The sequence below is a fragment of the Urocitellus parryii genome, chromosome 2, assembly GCF_045843805.1.
Source record: "Urocitellus parryii isolate mUroPar1 chromosome 2, mUroPar1.hap1, whole genome shotgun sequence".
NCBI lineage: Eukaryota > Metazoa > Chordata > Mammalia > Rodentia > Sciuridae > Urocitellus > Urocitellus parryii.
The window spans coordinates 111,972,928-111,985,119 of record NC_135532.1 but is presented as its reverse complement, the minus strand read 5'-3'; the positions used below and the strand labels follow the sequence as shown (position 1 = coordinate 111,985,119).

The following is a 12,192-nucleotide window of genomic DNA, read 5'->3' as shown; positions in this document are numbered from 1 at the left end:
CTTGCCACTATGATTAGCAAGATGATTTAGCTCATCAAAAGAAGAATAACTTCAAAATTATCATTATAATTGCCCTTAAAAATTTTAATATACATTTAATATAGTAGATATCTTATTTAATTGAACTTTCTATATTCATTCAATTCTGTATAGCAACCATAAAATATGACTTAGGAAAGAACAAAGACAAAATGTTAAAAGAAAAGACACCTCAGAAAATGTAATTTATAAAAAGTGCATTGACATCGGATCACCTCTTCCAGCTAAAAGTCTAATATTCTCTAAGCTTATGAGAAAATTTTAAATGTGTATAACACACAAGGAGAATATTTGCAAATCAGAATGAGAAGATGGATGATTGATGGATGAGTGGATGAGTGACTGGGTAGATGGATGGATGGGTAGATGGATGGGTGGATGGATGGATGGATGAATGGATAGATGGATGGATGGGTGGATGGATGGGTTGATGGATGGATGAATGGATAGAGTCAGACACAAAAGCCCTTGCCTAGGTAGTAGATCATCAATCCACTATAGACTTATGTTTGTATGGTAAATCCTATGCTACAACCTAGAGGAACTCCTCCATTCAAAAGCTGTTACAATGACCTAGCAGCTCTCTTAATACATCACCTTCCATTAAGCCATCTTTTGAATGCAAACAAAAGCAAAGCAAAACCAAACTGTATTTAATATTTCATATTAAATAATTAAAATGATACAGAGTTTATTCAATATAAATCAGGTGTTCCTTCTGCTTGAAAAATTCATTCCCCTTCTCCAGAGCAGTGGCCCCTGCCTCTCTAAGCTCTCATGAGCGTGTGTGTAAATACGCTGTACCAGCATCTCTGTGTGTTTATATGTCTGTGCTTTCTTCCCTGCACATAAAGAAGCCTGTGACGTGACATGCTGGTCCAAACCTTGATTTTTTTCACATGATTTTTCACATAATGAAGATTTTTTTTCTTATCACATGTATAAATCTGTTTCAATCCTTTAAATAGCTTCATAGTAGCCCCTTGAAAAGATGAATCATGTTTTATTTAAACTTTCCCCTACTAAAGGATATTTCCAGTGTTTCATGTCTTGATATAAAAGACAGTAGTTTTAGTGTAAATAAGTCTTTATGGATTGTGCAAATGGTTTTACAAGAGAAATTCCTAGAATTGGAATTGTGAACAAAAGTGAGTCCATTTTTTATCACAATTGCTAACCAATTCTCTAGACTGCTTGTGCAGGTCAGACTCCCTCCCAGAGAACACTGCACCCTGTTTCTACACAACTGCAGACACTCTACAAACCATCTTACTTCCCAGCTTTGTAATCATAGGTTGAATCATATCTGTGGGCTGGAGATTACCTCAATGGTAGAGGGCTTGCTTAGCATGCATGAGGCCCTGGGTTCAATCCCTTGTTCTACAAAGAAAGACAAAACAACAACAAGAAGAAGCATATTTATTAACTTGACATGCATTTATTTAATTATAATGCAGCAGAGTAGTTTTCATATGTCTACAATAATGTGCATTTGTCTTGGAATTATCTGAGTATGTCCTTTTTCTATTTCTGCATTGGGTTGTTGGTGTTTTTCGTACTGATATTTGTATTATATTTGAATATTCAGGATATTAATCATATGTGTGTGTGTATGAATAGGTATTTTATTAAATTTCTCAAAAAGTCTTCTTATAGTTTCCAATGTGATTTTACTGAATATATTAATTAGAAGAGACACCAGCTTTTTGTATATTGGGACTTCCCATTCAAGGGGCACAGAATTTTTTCATTAAATCATATTCACTGTGTTCTTACACTTTTAAATTTTTTCTCCAAGACTCTTCTATAGTTATGCTAAATCATGCAATAATCACAACAACCTTATATTTATTGTAGGAATTTTCACTGCCATCATTTTTCAGATGAGGAAACTGAACTCAGATAAAAAAAAAATAACTTCTCAGGAACACCTAGCAAGCAAGGAACAGAGCTGGATTCAGTGGCGTCCATGCTCCCAGCCACTGAGTGGTCACTCTATCTCCAGGAGCTTTATAGTTTGGCTGATATTGTGAATGGTGTTTCCTAACTGATGGTTTCAATTGTACAAAAATTATTTTTTTTCAGTACTGAGGAGGGAGCTCAGGGTCTCATGAGTGCAAGGCAAGTACCTACCCTGAGCCACCACTAGCCTGGCTGGTTTTCTCAAGTTGTTATTGTTGTCCAGTGAAGTTGTTGAATTCTCTCAATACTTCTAGTGTTTGGTATACTCATTCTAGATTTTTTGTTTGTTTATTTTGCAGATCAATTACTTAAAAAATATATTTTTAGTTGTCAATGGATTATTTATTTATTTATTTATTTATTTATTTATATGTGGTGCTGACGGTTGAACCCAGGGGCTCACACATGCCAGGCAAGTGCTCTACCACTGAGCCACAACTCTAACCCAGCTCAATTATTTTTTTAAAAAAATAACAGTTTTAATTTTTCTTTTGCAATAAATCTCTCATTTTTTTTCATTTCATATTGTGTTGGCCGAAACCTCTAGTGCAATGCTCCACCCTATACAGTAGTTATCACAGACAAAGAATGCCTTCTATAGAAAAGTAATGTTAGTGCAGAAAGGGCTGTTTATTTCATGTTGGTTACAAGTATGGGCAGCACATTAGAAACATGCTCCATAAAACTTTAGGTCACATACTGTATCTGGTAGCCCAAAATCCATTTTGAACAGAGGCCCTGTGTAAATCCATGCAGCAGAAATTATGTTAATGTAGGAGATAATGCTTCTAGGGAGAAACAGCTCAGCTGCAACCAGCTTGACTTTGTTGAAATGAAGTACACTTAACTCCACCCTAAACCCATGTGGTGCAACAGGTCTCTATGCCATTTACTTGCTTCCCACAAACTACTAAATGCAATTGTTCTGACAATGGGTTGGTCTGTGCACCATGGACAATTCAGACAGCAGCATTGGAAGGGACCTGCTTTACATGTACCTGAAAGTCCCTAGGATGGGGCCTCATCACCTTCAAACACATGATCTACCAGGCCAGGCTAATGCCAGGACTCAGAAGGCCTGCATCAGCCTAGGGTCCTCTCCATCCACCTGTCCATGGCCTCCAGCAGAGGCTGAACCTGCTGAGAGGTACTGATAGCAAGCCAATATGCTGACCTCCTCCATCCAGACCTAAATGGAGACCAGAGGAAAGGAAGAAGAGCACCCACTCCTCTCTTCTGTGTCTCCAAAGGCTTCTCATTGGAGATATTGGTGCTTCTGTACAAAGGCAGACCCTGGCAGCCAGACACATCAAAGAAAAAGCTCCAAGTTGGTGATCAAAACATCCCTCTTCTCTACACCGGCAGAGTGACTAATGCTTAGGGGAGAAATAAGAACCTTTCAGCCAGCACCTCTGAAATACAACTTCACTGCTCCAACTCCACTCCTCTTATAGTGACTGAGGCTGCAGGAGCTGGAACAGTCTCCCTTTGGCCATCCTCAATACCTTCCTATGCCTCCCACTGTGAAGTCAACAGACTGTGGGCAGTCGCCACCCTGAGAATCCCTTCTGCCCACCCGCTATTTCTGTCCAGCATGGAGATGTGGCCATAGGCTGCCAAATGCTCCCGCTACTCTGCTCTCCTGGGATCACAATACCACTGAAGGGATATTTCACCCTGCAAACCCAACCACACCTCCCCACCCTCAGAATAGAACTGTGCTCCTTAGCATGGTGCCCACTACCCTCATCAATGCCTGCATCCTGCTCCCTAAATCCACTTCTCTCTTCCCAGCCTCCCTAACTGCTTTGATATTATTTCTGGAGCTGGAACCTGCTGCTACCCGTGGAAGCACTCTGGTACCCACTTTTCCTTCCCTGTCAGGTTGGGACCCTGGGAGCTTCTGCTGCCTCCAGGACCGGGCTGCTCCCGCTGAGCAGTGTCCTCTCTCTGGGCCTTTCCTCCAGACCCTTGGAGTTTCTCCCACCAAACCCTAACTTCTCTCTTGCTGCCATCAGAAAGTGGGTTCTCTAAGAGAGCAGCTACTGTCAGCCATCCCCATCTCACCCTTCTCATGCCTGAGAGCCTGTGACAAAATACTGCATCAGGTTTGGGGTCGTGGGGTGCTCCCAAAGGGTCCGGTTCACCCCAGTGTCCTGTGTCTGGCACCTCCTCGGCCTGGCGCAAGTGAATGGGTCATCTGAAGGAATGGGTGATGTCCACTCCACCCAGAAACAGGAGAGATGTCACCGCTAGGGCGCGTTGGTGATGGAGGAAAAGGAAAACGGGCGGCACCACTTCTGCACGCTGGGCGAGGCTTCGGGACCCAGTGGAACTTCTAGACCTGGCGGGCCCAGGTCGCAGTGGGGAGGGTCCCCTCCTGCTCAGGACCCCACCGCGACTCTGCTCTAATTTCACTTTCAATATGCGCGCGCAGGTGGCGGGGCGGCCCCGGGACCCGGCCGGGCACTCCGAGAGTTAATCCGAAAGCGCCGCCAGCCCCGCGGGCAGGAAGGACCGCACGTGTCACCGAGAAACTGATGTAGAGAGAGACAGAGAGAGAAAGCAAGAGCCCTCAGTCCTGGGAAAGTCCTGCCGCGCCTCGAGGAGTTATAAAAATGTGGCCTTCTGGGTCCCCAGCCCATAGCCAACTCACCTGCCAGGACCACCTGCCAGCGTCCAGCTCCTGCCCAGGGTCCGCCCAGCATGTGTCCATCAGTGCGCAGTGAGTAGCCGCCAGCGGCGGCGGTGGGGGGGCTGGAGACAGCAGGACCCAGACGGCTGCCCCCGCTGGAGACTGGAGCCCCGCAAAGGGGATAGAAGCGGGAAAGGACGAATGGGCACCTGCCTGCCCTGGGCTCACAGAGCAGCGTCTCTTTTCATTTTGAAGCAGCTCATTAGCTATCATTCTATTCACTTTAGAGACGAGAAACCAAGGCCCAGCAGGGGGGTGTCTTGCCTAGCAGACTTCTTACAGCTACAGCTCTAAGCAGATCTCAGCCAGCTGCAAAGGAGTCTTTGATCCCCCGCTGTTCCAAAAGACTGGGATCCTGAGCCAGTCATTTCTGCTCCTGGGCTTGGTTTCCCTATTCAAAATATGGAGGCTTTCTCTAAGGGAGTGCTGAGCTCTGGGGCATCCAGAGAGCAGATTCTTAGCCCTAATATTAAGGAGAGCTGCTCTTCAATAACTGGATCCATCTCTCAGGTGGGAAGGAAGTGTTGGTAAAGGGCGGAGGGGGTCAGCACCAAGGAGAAAGGATAGGCAAAGATGGCCAGGGCAGATCAGCAGCTCAGCTGCCCCCAATTCACTTGCAGGCCTCCTTCTCTTGGCCTCCCTTGTCCTCCTGGAGCATCTTGGTTCTGCCAGAAACCTCCCCAGGAGCACCCCAGTCCCAGCAGTGTCCCAGGAGTGCCACAACCTCTCCCAAACCCTGCTGAGCACTGTGGACAGTGCCCTACAGAACGTAAGTGCCAGTGTCCCCTTGAGCTCTGCTGAAGGGACCTGCTGGGACAATGCAGCACCTGGGGAACTGCATGCAGGGTAGCTGTCAGGAGGGGAGAGGGACTTCACAAATGACTTGTCAGTTTAAGGGACTCAGAGAAAGCAGAGTAGTGGTAAATGATGGAGGTTGGTTTGGCTCTGCCCGGTAGCAGGGCAATGTGTACAGTGTCCCAGCAGCAAGCCAGCATAGGGGGACCTGCGCCAGGAATAAGACCTTGCAGGTGAGGTCAATCCACGGAGCAGTTGGGTGGGTCTCTGAGGGGCCACATGATGAACTAGATTGCCATGTCCAGTGTGGTGACGGGCATTGTGTAGGAGTCACATACCTCAAGGAGGATGGTGATCATTTGTGTCCAGCTTTCGTTTCATAGGGAAGCATTGTCTGAGTTTGTTTATAGCTTTCATTTTGGGGATTTTTGTATTTTAATGCAAAAAAAAATTCTTTTTCTTTTTAAAGCTGCTTCAGTGAGCTCTTGCTTTTGCTGCAAAGCCATAGCAGAAATCCATGTTTCCAAAGCTACTCAGGACTGGGGTTTAGCTCAGTTATAGAAGTGAGTTAGAACCCCTGTGGGGTCAAAAAAAATCCTTTTGCTATCCTGCTCACTAGAAGAAATTTCTAGCTTGTTGCCTTATGAATAACTTAGAAAAAGCTCAATGCCACAGGGCCTTGAAGAAGACCTTTTTCTTCTTCCATGATGCACTGCAGATTGCTTCTTGTACTTCAGTTATAATTAAAAAGGGGTACCCCAAGTGAAGCCTGCAGAGGTACAGCTTCTTTTCTGAAGAAACTTTCAATACAGACAGGATGTGAGAGATGAGATTAGAATGGATGCTTTGTGTGAGGAAGCAAATACTTCCACTCCCAGCCACAGCGCTGAAGTCGCGGCATCACAAAATTTATTTGGAAGCTTTTGTGCCTTGCCTTGTCAGATTTGCCAGAATAAACCAACCAGCCATTGCAGAACATGGAGGTGGCAGTTGCATGGCATTCACAGCCTGTTCTGAATTTGTAGAGTCGGGCCCATGTTGTTTTCGTTTTATTTTGACTTTTGAGTTTCATGCCATTGAAAAATTGGACTTCTCCTAGAAGAATCTAAACTTCCAGCTTCCCATGGAGAGGTCTAAAGGACACAACTCCAGGCCCCTGTCCCAATCTCTTTACAATCTGCTCAAGTGGCTGTGGCCCAGGGCTGCTGGGTACCTCCAGGAGCAGTGCACACACTTTCCGTGCTGCTGTCCTGAATCACCACTAACATGGCTTTAAACAAGAAAAATGTGTCATCTTCCAGCTCCAGAGGTCAGAAGCCCAGTGTGGGCTGAAGGTACTAAAATCAGAGCTTGCATCCCTTTCTGGAGGCTCCAGGGGAGAACGTGATGTCTCTCACCTTTCACAGTTTCTAGAAACTACTGAGTTCCTGGGCTGGGCTCCCTTCCACCTTCCAAACCAGAACTGAGGGGTGTAGTTCAGTGACAGAGCATGTGCCTGATGTGGGGTGTGGGCCCTGAGTTCAAATCCCAGCTCTATGAAAAAAGAAAAAAATCTGGCAGGGCCTTTGCATTCTTCCTCATGTTGTCACTCGTGGTTGATACTTCTGCTCTCTGCCTCCTGGAGGACCCTGTGCTTACCCTGGGCCAGGATTTTCTCCTGCTATAAGGTCGGGTGATTACAGCCTTACTTCCTCTGCCATGTCATGCAGCATATTCCCAGATTCCAGGGTGGGGAGGTGTATATCAGATGATGAGCAGTGAGGTGTCAGTCTACCTGCTGCAGATAGGGACATCCCTACTTGCACCCAAATGTGTTCTGCCCTCTCTGGCCTTGATCCCGGCTCGTGAGGTTCCCTCTGTGGTGCTAAGTGCTCTCCTCTCTGCCCAGAGCCTTCATGCCCTCACCTGCTGACACATCTCCTGGTCATCTGGGCACATGCCTGTCTCTGCAGCTGAACTCGGAATCCACAGGGACATGCCATCCTTCTCTTTGCCCTGTCCTTGGTCTATAGGCTCATGGTGGAAAGTGATGTCAACTTTTAATCAGAAAGTCATTGCCTTCTCAGGACATATTGCCTGATTCCATCCAACAGGGTCTTCCAACAGGGCCTGTGGGATGCCATCTGTGTAGACTGCATGTGTGTGGACCACAAGTGAGATTTTGGCTAGTCTTTAGGGCTTGCATGTGTGTTGCAGCCACCAAGCTGGGGCCTTAACAGCACCCCTGAAGGAGCTGAAGATACTCATAGAATACAGGCACTTTGGCAAGAGAAAACAGTTTTGCCAGAAGCAAGTGTTAACGGGTGGTGTGGATGCTCCATTAGCACAGCCTGTTGGAATGACTTGCAGTGTTTACATAATGAAAAAAGATGTGACCCAGGGAGACATGTCTCAAGCCAAGGACAAGGAGGGGAGGGGGATGCTGACTGCCTGTTTCTTTCACTGGATGAGAGGTGCAGAGAGGTGCAGGTCAAGGGCAGCCAGCCACAGCTTTGATGGGCACCCAGGCTGCTAGCCCCACAGGAGCTGGGGCCTTCTCAGTGACCCCAGCTGAACTTCTCATGTTCTTCCCAGGCCATAGAAATCCTAGAGCATTATCCCTGCAGTGCTGAAGAGGTCAATCATGAAGATATCACCAAGAACAGAACCAACACAGTGAAGGCCTGCTTGCCCCAGGAACTAGCCCAGGTACAGCGACTTCCCTCCCAGAGCACCAGTGCAGCTCGCCCCACTGTTTACAAAGCTTGCAGGCTTCTGGTTCTCATCAGAAAAAAATCTGATAAAAGCAGATACATTTTTTCTAACTACAGGAATACGCCTAACACCCCTGAACTCTATGCTTAAAATAGTTAAGGTGGTAGATTTTGTTATGCATTGTTGCCATGATAGAAGGTTTGAGGTGAAACACCAGATATATTTCTGTTGAGAGTTAACACCTTCAATATGGGCTTTTTTTCCCTCTAGAATGAAAATTGCCTGGCTTCCAGAGAGACCTCTTTTATAATTGTAAGTAAAAAAAAAAATTTAAGGTTTCTCCCACTTGGTGAATTCATATGCTGATGTTTGGTTCTTCTTCCCCTAGAAGGGGAGCAGCCTGACCTCGGGGAGGACCTCCTGGAATACGGTAAGACCCCCCACTCTTCTCAGATGCGTGGGGTGCGGAGATGGCTTGGCTCATCTTAATGGTTGTTGTTATTTTTTTTTTCCATTTTGTGCCATCACTCAGACGCTGTGCTTTAGTAGTATCTACGAGGACTTGAAGATGTACCAGCTGGAGCTCAAGGCCATCAATGAAAAGCTGTTGATGGATCCTAAGGGACAGATCTATGAAGATAAAGCCCTGCTGGCCGCTGTGGATTACCTGATGCAGGTAAGGCCCCCGTCTCGTCAGTGAAGCACCTTTAATGCTGAGCCCTGCCAGCCAGGGCCCTTGTTGCAGAGAACTAAGAGAAGCCTTCAGCCCCCTTTGAAGTCCCCAGCAGAGCAGTATCCCCAGGGAGACGGCCTTCAGGATACCCTCTTCAGGGAAGGCCAACAAGAGCAGTCACTTATGAAAAGAAACCTCCTGTGTCCACCACAAGGTGATGCCAAGCTGTTTGCAGGTGTTTTCATGCATTTTCTTGCATCATCACCACAACAGACATTTGAGGTTCTGTACAAAGGAAGAAGCTGAAGCTTAAGAGGCAGAAACCACACGTCCAAGGGCACACAGCCTGAGCAAGAGGCAGAGCCAGGATCCCTTCAGAGGGCTCTGCTGCACTCCACTTCTCCCTGCCCTCAGAGGGTCCAGGAAGAGCAGGCGAGGGAAAGCACACATACTTGCAAACATGGCCCGGGAAGCAAGCAGAGCTGGTGCCTGGCTATGTCCCAGACAGAACAAAAATATGAACAAAATGGTAGACATGCACAGTGCACTCAGCAGGACTTGCATCAATTTCTGGATCACTGTAGCCCATGATGCTAACACAAAATATAGAGACATGCACATTAGAGAGAGGGAGAGTGCCATTCCTCATCGGGGCACAGGCTGCAGGCATGGAGGCAGAAACCATCCTCTGAAAAGCAGTCATTTGCTGCATAGTGTATTTCATTGTGTGTGTGTGTGTGTGGGAGGGGGAAGCACAATGAAATTGTTTGAAAGGCAATGATTTTGTGCAACAGAAGAGTGTTACTACCAGAGAGTTGCAGTTGATATTTCATTTTCAGGATCTAGTCAGGTGATTTGGGAGTAACCCCACAATCCTTGAGCCCTGCAGCTTGCTCCTCTGTCAAATGCAATGGCTGTACATACCTTTCTTTTCTTTTAGAACTTTTTTGAGGAGCAAGTGGGAGTACTGACCCTCATGCAGTAAGATCTTGTATAGTGTCAGCAAATCAAAGAGCTAAAATAGGGAAATGCATTGCCAGGTTTCTGTGTCTTACATGACGGCATTTCCATAGGAAGCAGATGTGTTACTGATAGAGTCCTGATCAGTAGCCATCCATTCCTCCCTGTTGGAAAAAGGAAGGAACTTCATCATGTAAGCTCTAAAAGTTAGATACAGCAACAGGCGCCATGTTAACAGAATCATGCCATTCTAGAACAATTCCAGTTGGCGGTTTTCTGAGCAGCATAGGGAACTCTCCTGAGCTCACTGTAAGTGCACAGCCTGAGCAGGTGTGTGTCTTCTCTCAGGTCTGCCCGGCCTTCTGGTCTGGTTGGGCTTGGAGAGTGAGGGGGCACCATGCCGCAGGCCCTGCTTTAGCCATTTTTACAGAAGAATGCTTTTCTTTTTGGAATTCTGTCATACTCAGTATTTATCCTTCTAGGCCGTGAATGTCAACAACGAGACTGTGCCTCAGACACCATCCCCTGAAGCACCTTCCCCTAATCTGTATAGAACGAAAACCAAGCTCTGCATACTTCTTCACGCTCTGCGAATCCGGGCAGTGACCATCGACAGGGTGATGAGCTATCTGAATTCTTCTTAGGAAGCTGAGGGGCCTCCCAGCCTAGTGTCCTTTGCATAAAAGTCTGCACCCAAGAAATTTTAATGAGGAGTGGGTCAAGCCAGGGAGGGGACCTGGCTGTACCTAAGCCCCTGCCGGAATCTTCTCTGTGCTCCCTTTGCTTACCCCTGCTGCTAAACAGGTTGCTAAGGAGGGACAGAGTCCTTCCTGAAGGCGTTTTCTTTCCCTTTCCTAGAAGAGCAAGAATTAATAAGCTATCTCTGTACCGAGGTGTTTACAGAAACACTCAAGCATCCTTTATTTAAAGATATTTATTGATATAATTTATGTTCATGAAACCATGTGAACTAATTTATATTTATTTATGTTATATTTATTAAAGTATTTCTTATCAAGTGAATTTCAAATAAGTATTCCAGTAATAAAGTGGTGGAGTGAAAGTAATTTCAGTGTTTCTGAAGTATTTGGTTTGCTTTAAGTATTTGGATACAGGGTGCAAAAGAACTGAGGATTCTGGCGAAGGTGGAACAAATGTCCCTGCTTAGACGAACATGGGCCTCATCCCAGGTTCCTGGAGCTCATTTTTCAGGAAACCTGTTAGACTAGACTGCTTTGGTGCTGAAGGGTTGGAGCCAGTTATCTTTAAAAAAAAAAAACTTGCTTTATTGTTCATCATCTGACTTTAAAAGTAAATCACACAAAATGTTCTCCCTGTCACCCACAGTCCCCTGACACTGCCTTAGTTAGATACGCCATCCTATCTTCAACTGGGAAAATACCACCAAGAGGGCTTCTAGTTAAATCACTCTACTTTTTTTTTTTTTTTGACACCCCACCCCTACCCCCAGGGCTCTCAGGGGAGATCTTTTTGAATTAGAATTAGAAATACACCTCATCTGCCTAAGAGCCTGTAGAGCTTTTTCTTGGAAGCACAGTGATTGTTGCCTTCTTTTGGCCTTCTTCATGAGGGAAATATTGAATTCCATCCTTTTGATTCTTCAAACAGTGTTGAAAAGATTCTCCTAACAGAATGCCATGGGGTGTTAGTGCTGGGATAATCCTACTCCTCCTTCACAGGGAAAGGCCACAGAGCTGAAATATTTAATGAGTGCTATCAGGTCCGCCTCCCCACCAATCTGCCAGACCCAGCCTCAACCCTTTGAACTGGGGCAGGTGTGAGGGAGGCTCCAGGGCCTCCCTGAGGCAAACTTGCTGGCTGTTCAGTTTCTCACTGAAGATTGGTCCAATGGAAGTCACAGGAATCCAGGCCTCCCCTGCCGTCCTTCCTCCATGCAGGGTCCTTTCCTTCCTGGAGTGGGCTCAGTTCTGCAGCCTTGACCTGGGTGGAACCTCATGCTGTGGAGCTGCTGCTGAGTCCTGTTGGTTGTCTTGGCCGCAAACAGGGAGGGCGAGGGGATGGATGTGCAGAGGAACATGGCGTGACTTTGGTTCTGGAGAACTCCACCAGATGAGCTTCAAAAGCAGGACCCACCTCATCACCTGGGAGTTTCCACTTCTCCTTCAGGGCTGGGGCTTCAGCCTACCAGCTGTGCCCTATGACCAAGCTGCTTAAGGGCCCTCCCAGGTGCTCTTGTAGGAAGTGAGGATTGTGCTGGGGCCTACCTTGTAGGATCTGAGTCGGGTTAGGTGGGACAGCCTGAGCCCGGAACACAGTTGGCGCCCAGTGAATATCAGCAAGTCTTGAATACTGCTGTTAGTCTTGGGCTTGGCAAGTGGCCAGATCTGTTCAA

General features: G+C 46.5%; 1 protein-coding gene across 1 annotated transcript; it reads left to right on the top strand.

Moving 5' to 3' along the window:
• Nucleotides 1–4,707: 4,707 nt before the first annotated feature.
• Nucleotides 4,708–10,462, top strand: Il12a (interleukin 12A). Its single transcript, XM_026406629.2, has 7 exons — nucleotides 4,708–4,726; nucleotides 5,317–5,465; nucleotides 8,066–8,179; nucleotides 8,456–8,497; nucleotides 8,574–8,615; nucleotides 8,718–8,861; nucleotides 10,301–10,462. Exons 1-7 carry the CDS (start codon nucleotides 4,708–4,710, stop codon nucleotides 10,460–10,462), a joined length of 672 nt encoding a protein of 223 aa, XP_026262414.1.
• The last annotated feature ends 1,730 nt before the right edge of the window (nucleotides 10,463–12,192 follow it).

Bases quoted from the DNA above. Each gene is read 5' to 3' on its own strand.
- Il12a (XM_026406629.2), top strand. The intron at 8,498-8,573 runs GTAAGTAAAAAA...TTCTTCCCCTAG, and splicing joins GAGAGACCTCTTTTATAATT to AAGGGGAGCAGCCTGACCTC. The intron at 8,616-8,717 runs GTAAGACCCCCC...GCCATCACTCAG, and splicing joins GGAGGACCTCCTGGAATACG to ACGCTGTGCTTTAGTAGTAT.